The sequence below is a fragment of the Haliotis rufescens genome, unplaced genomic scaffold, assembly GCF_023055435.1.
Source record: "Haliotis rufescens isolate VD_foot unplaced genomic scaffold, xgHalRufe1.0.p SCAF_2, whole genome shotgun sequence".
NCBI lineage: Eukaryota > Metazoa > Mollusca > Gastropoda > Lepetellida > Haliotidae > Haliotis > Haliotis rufescens.
In genome coordinates, this window is record NW_025963890.1 from 55426590 (window position 1) to 55433110 (window position 6521).

General features: G+C 50.2%; 1 protein-coding gene across 1 annotated transcript; it reads right to left on the reverse strand.

Annotated features, from left to right (window-relative positions):
• Positions 1-1291: 1291 nt before the first annotated feature.
• Positions 1292-6145, reverse strand: LOC124143110 (proteoglycan 4-like). Its single transcript, XM_048399378.1, has 2 exons — positions 6139-6145; positions 1292-3822 (listed from the first exon to the last, which is right to left on the reverse strand). Exons 1-2 carry the CDS (start codon positions 6143-6145, stop codon positions 1292-1294), a joined length of 2538 nt encoding a protein of 845 aa, XP_048255335.1.
• Between the last annotated feature and the right edge of the window lie 376 nt (positions 6146-6521).

Sequence of the window (6521 nt, forward strand, 5' to 3'; positions counted from 1 at the left end):
ATATTTAGTATTTCATTTCCATAAAGTTCCATTTATTTGTTTTAACTTGTTTCAACAGCAGTTTGTCACTTTTGCATTTTTGATGAGCATTTCGACCTATTTTATGTTGGACATTTCCTGGAGATGTTTTAGCAACTACCACTATAACAATGATAAACAAGACTTTTAATGAGAGTTGAACTATGTTTTGAAACCAGAAGGTGAATCATTGAATAAAAGTATCCATCACATGAAAAGTGTATGTTTTGTACAATTGTTCTTTTGAAAGATATGAATCAAAATGTTATGAATGTGTGTTCTGGTTGGCTCTGTTAGATCTGGTTGCGAGGGGTGGGGTTGTTTGGTCTGGTTGCGAGGGGTGGGGTTGTTTGGTCTGGTTGCGAGGGGTGGTGGTGTTAGATCTGGTTGCGAGGAGTGGTGGTGTTAGATCTGGTTGCGAGGGGTGGTGGTGTTAGATCTGGTTGCGAGGGGTGGGGTTGTTTGGTCTGGTTGCGAGGGGTGGTGGTGTTTGGTCTGGTTGCGAGGGGTGGTGGTGTTTGGTCTGGTTGCGAGGGGTGGGGTTGTTTGGTCTGGTTGCAAGGGGTGGTGGTGTTTGGTCTGGTTGCGAGGGGTGGTGGTGTTTGGTCTGGTTGCGAGGGGTGGTGGTGTTTGGTCTGGTTGCGAGGGGTGGTGGTGTTAGATCTGGTTGCGAGGGGTGGGGTTGTTTGGTCTGGTTGCAAGGGGTGGTGGTGTTTGGTCTGGTTGCGAGGGGTGGTGGTGTTAGATCTGGTTGCGAGGGGTGGGGTTGTTTGGTCTGGTTGCAAGGGGTGGTGGTGTTTGGTCTGGTTGCGAGGGGTGGTGGTGTTAGATCTGGTTGCGAGGGGTGGGGTTGTTTGGTCTGGTTGCAAGGGGTGGTGGTGTTTGGTCTGGTTGCGAGGGGTGGTGGTGTTAGATCTGGTTGCGAGGGGTGGGGTTGTTTGGTCTGGTTGCAAGGGGTGGTGGTGTTTGGTCTGGTTGCGAGGGGTGGTGGTGTTTGGTCTGGTTGCGAGGGGTGGGGTTGTTTGGTCTGGTTGCGAGGGGTGGGGTTGTTTGGTCTGGTTGCGAGGGGTGGGGTTGTTTGGTCTGGTTGCGAGGGGTGGGGTTGTTTGGTCTGGTTGCGAGGGGTGGGGTTGTTTGGTCTGGTTGCGAGGGGTGGGGTTGTTTGGTCTGGTTGCGAGGGGTGGGGTTGTTTGGTCTGGTTGCGAGGGGTGGTGGTGTTAGATCTGGTTGCGAGGAGTGGTGGTGTTAGATCTGGTTGCGAGGGGTGGTGGTGTTAGATCTGGTTGCGAGGGGTGGGGTTGTTTGGTCTGGTTGCGAGGGGTGGTGGTGTTTGGTCTGGTTGCGAGGGGTGGTGGTGTTTGGTCTGGTTGCGAGGGGTGGGGTTGTTTGGTCTGGTTGCAAGGGGTGGTGGTGTTTGGTCTGGTTGCCAGGGGTGGTGGTGTTTGGTCTGGTTGCGAGGGGTGGTGGTGTTTGGTCTGGTTGCGAGGGGTGGTGGTGTTAGATCTGGTTGCGAGGGGTGGGGTTGTTTGGTCTGGTTGCAAGGGGTGGTGGTGTTTGGTCTGGTTGCGAGGGGTGGTGGTGTTAGATCTGGTTGCGAGGGGTGGGGTTGTTTGGTCTGGTTGCAAGGGGTGGTGGTGTTTGGTCTGGTTGCGAGGGGTGGTGGTGTTAGATCTGGTTGCGAGGGGTGGGGTTGTTTGGTCTGGTTGCAAGGGGTGGTGGTGTTTGGTCTGGTTGCGAGGGGTGGTGGTGTTAGATCTGGTTGCGAGGGGTGGGGTTGTTTGGTCTGGTTGCAAGGGGTGGTGGTGTTTGGTCTGGTTGCGAGGGGTGGTGGTGTTTGGTCTGGTTGCGAGGGGTGGGGTTGTTTGGTCTGGTTGCGAGGGGTGGGGTTGTTTGGTCTGGTTGCGAGGGGTGGGGTTGTTTGGTCTGGTTGCGAGGGGTGGGGTTGTTTGGTCTGGTTGCGAGGGGTGGGGTTGTTTGGTCTGGTTGCGAGGGGTGGGGTTGTTTGGTCTGGTTGCGAAGGGTGGTGGTGTTTGGTCTGGTTGCGAGGGGTGGGGTTGTTTGGTCTGGTTGTGAGGGGTGGTGGTGTTTGGTCTGGTTGCGAGGGGTGGGGTTGTTTGGTCTGGTTGTGAGGGGTGGTGGTGTTTGGTCTTGTTGCGAGGGGTGGTGGTGTTTGGTCTGGTTGCGAGGGGTGGTGGTGTTTGGTCTGGTTGCGAGGGGTGGGGTTGTTTGGTCTGGTTGCGAGGGGTGGTGGTGTTTGGTCTGGTTGCGAAGGGTGGTGGTGTTTGGTCTGGTTGCGAGGGGTGGGGTTGTTTGGTCTGGTTGCAAGGGGTGGTGGTGTTTGGTCTGGTTGCGAGGGGTGGTGGTGTTCGGTCTGGTTGCGAGGGTAGGTGGTGTTTGGTCTGTCTGCGAGGGGTGGGGTTGTTTGGTCTGGTTGCAAGGGGTGGTGGTGTTTGGTCTGGTTGCGAGGGGTGGGGTTGTTTGGTCTGGTTGCGAGGGGTGGTGGTGTTTGGTCTGGTTGCGAGGGGTGGGGTTGTTTGGTCTGGTTGCAAGGGGTGGTGGTGTTTGGTCTGGTTGCGAAGGGTGGTGGTGTTTGGTCTGGTTGCGAGGGGAGGTGGTGTTTGGTCTGGTTGCGAGGGGTGGGGGTGTTTGGTCTGGTTTCGAGGGGTGGTGGTCTGGTTTCGAGGGGTGGTGGTGTTTGGTCTTGTTTCGAGGGGTGGTGGTGTTTGGTCTGGTTGCGAGGGGAGGTGGTGTTTGGTCTGGTTTCGAGTAGGGGTTGTTTGTTCTGGTTTCGAGGGGTGGTGGTGTTTGTTCTGGTTTCGAGGGGTGGTGGTGTTTGGTCTGGTTTCGAGGGGTGGTGGTGTTTGTTCTGGTTTCGAGGGGTGGTGGTGTTTGGTCTGGTTGCGAGGGTAGGTGGTGTTTGGTCTGTCTGCGAGGGGTGGGGTTGTTTGGTCTGGTTGCAAGGGGTGGTGGTGTTTGGTCTGGTTGCGAGGGGTGGGGTTGTTTGGTCTGGTTGCGAGGGGTGGTGGTGTTTGGTCTGGTTGCGAGGGGTGGGGTTGTTTGGTCTGGTTGCAAGGGGTGGTGGTGTTTGGTCTGGTTGCGAGGGGTGGGGTTTTTGGTCTGGTTGCGAGGGGTGGGGTTGTTTGGTCTGGTTGCGAGGGGTGGTGGTGTTTGGTCTGGTTTCGAGGGGTGGTGGTGTTTGGTCTGGTTGCGAGGGGTGGTGGTGTTTGGTCTGGTTGCGAAGGGTGGTGGTGTTTGGTCTGGTTGCGAAGGGTGGTGGTGTTTGGTCTGGTTGCGAAGGGTGGTGGTGTTTGGTCTGGTTGCGAGGGGAGGTGGTGTTTGGTCTGGTTGCGAGGGGTGGTGGTGTTTGGTCTGGTTTCGAGGGGTGGTGGTCTGGTTTCGAGGGGTGGTGGTGTTTGGTCTTGTTTCGAGGGGTGGTGGTGTTTGGTCTGGTTGCGAGGGGAGGTGGTGTTTGGTCTGGTTTCGAGTAGGGGTTGTTTGTTCTGGTTTCGAGGGGTGGTGGTGTTTGTTCTGGTTTCGAGGGGTGGTGGTGTTTGGTCTGGTTTCGAGGGGTGGTGGTGTTTGTTCTGGTTTCGAGGGGTGGTGGTGTTTGTTCTGGTTTCGAGGGGTGGTGGTGTTTGGTCTGGTTGCGAGGGGTGGTGGTGTTTGGTCTGGTTTCGAGTAGGGGTTGTTTGTTCTGGTTTCGAGGGGTGGTGGTGTTTGGTCTGGTTTTGAGTTGTGGTTGTTTGGTCTGGTTTGGAGGGGTGGTGGTGTTGGTTTTGGTTTGGAGGGGTGGTGGTGTTTGATCTGGTTTCGAGGGGTGGTGGTGTTTGGTATGGTTTTGAGTGGGGGTTGTTTACCGGTTTCGAGGGGTGGTGGTGTTTGGTCTGGTTTTGAGTGGGGGTTGTTTGGTCTGGTTTGAGGGATGAGCTTTGAAGGGAATATTTACGTATCCTGCACCCAACATACTTTTAATGAGATTTCTGAACAGTAACAGAGATACAGTGACATATACAAGCAGACCCTCTCAAATTCATTGATGCATCTACTAATGATGTTGCAGCCTTGCGTGCGTGAATACCCTGTTCCATGGCAAGAGTGTTGAATGTGTCATGTGTGCATGATGACCCAACCTTTAGTTCCCAGCTGGGCTCTGGTAGATAATGACCTGTAGAGAGTGTCCATCACCACTCAGCCTCAGTCATACTTAGGGACATAGTGATAGAGTGATGCTTGCAGTATAATGACAAGAAGCTTGATCATGTGAAGCACTTCCTATTTCCAAAATAAATTTTGAAAGTGAATCACCTGATAGCATATAACTAGAGTAAAAAAGCGACAGGTAGGTGTTCAACAAGTGGTGACAGAGCAGAGCTGTCATTTTTTAACAATGGTGTGATAGATGTGTGTGACATAGTTCCAGAGAGACGTGACAGTAACGTGTGTCACATGAGAGGTGTGTGTCATTGGTAACAGACATGTTTGACATTGTAACAGGTGTGTGACATGGTAACATATGTGTGTAATATACAGTAATAGACGTGTGGGATACAGTAACAGATGTGTGTAACATACAGTAAAGGATGTGTGTGACATGGTAACATGTTTGACATGGTAACAGACATGTCTGACAAAACGTATGTGACATTGTAACGGGTGTGTGACATGGTAACAGATGTGTGTAACATACAGTTACGGATGTGTGTGACATGGTAACAGACGTGTGTGACATGGTAACACGTATGTGATATAGTAACATTTGTGTGTAACATAGAGTAACGGATGTGTGTGACATGGTAACATGTTTGACATGGTAACAGACATGTCTGACAAAACGTATGTGACATTGTAACGGGTGTGTGACATGGTAACAGATGTGTGTAACATACAGTAACGGATGTGTGTGACATGGTAACAGACGTGTGTGACATGGTAACACGTATGTGATATAGTAACATTTGTGTGTAACATAGAGTAACGGATGTGTGTGACATGGTAACATGTTTGACATGGTAACAGACATGTCTGACAAAACGTATGTGACATTGTAACGGGTGTGTGACATGGTAACAGATGTGTGTAACATACAGTTACGGATGTGTGTGACATGGTAACAGACGTGTGTGACATGGTAACACGTATGTGATATAGTAACATTTGTGTGTAACATAGAGTAACGGATGTGTGTGACATGGTAACATGTTTGACATGGTAACAGACATGTCTGACAAAACGTATGTGACATTGTAACGGGTGTGTGACATGGTAACAGATGTGTGTAACATACAGTTACGGATGTGTGTGACATGGTAACAGACGTGTGTGACATGGTAACACGTATGTGATATAGTAACATTTGTGTGTAACATAGAGTAACGGATGTGTGTGACATGGTAACATGTTTGACATGGTAACAGACATGTCTGACAAAACGTATGTGACATTGTAACGGGTGTGTGACATGGTAACAGATGTGTGTAACATACAGTAACGGATGTGTGTGACATGGTAACATGTGTGACATGGTAACAGACGTGTGTGACATAACGTATGTGACATTGTAACAGGTGTGTGACATGGTAACATACGTGTAGTGCATACAGTAACAGATGTGTGTGACATGGTAACATGTTTGACATGGTAACAGACATGTCTGACATAATGTATGTGACATTGTAACGCGTTTGTGACATGGTAACATATGTGTGGTACATACAGTAACAGATGCGTTTGACATGGTAACATGTGTGACATGGTAAGAGACCTATTATTATTTATTAGCATTGCAGACATATTTCAACGAGAACATTATCATTATTACACACCTGTAGACTAGGGGACAATAAAATGGACCGTGATTATCCAGGGTAGAATAGGTCTTCAGCAACACACGCTTGCCGTAAAAGGCACTATGCTTGTTGTAAGAGGCGACTAACGGGATCGGCTGGTCAGGCTCGCTGACTTTATTGATGTATGTCATCGTATCCCAATTGCGTGGATCGATGCTCATGATGTCAATCACTGGATTGTCTGGTCCAGACTCGATTATTTACAGACCACCGTCATGTAACTGGAATATTGCTGAGTGCGGCGTTAAACAACAAACAAACAAACGCTACCTACAGGACATCTCGGTCACTGATGTCCAAGAACTTCATCAACTTGGTCCTCACTCACTCACTCACTCACTCACTCACTCACTCACTCAATAAAACGGAAGGGAAAATATCACATTTGAATATAAAAAAACCCCGATCATTAATATAGAGGAGTATAAGGGACTGACTGTTTGATAGTCTGGGGGTGGTCAGGGATTTTGTATGGATTAAGGTATGTGCATATTATTTTATGCACAGATCTAAACATGAAACAGATGAGGCCCTTTCAATGGTCGCTTATATTTCTAGTTCAGACGGGCGGTCGGGTAGCCTGGTAGTTAAAGCGTTCGCTCGTCACGCCGAAGACCCGGCTTCGATTCCCGACATGGGTACAATGTGTGAAGCCCA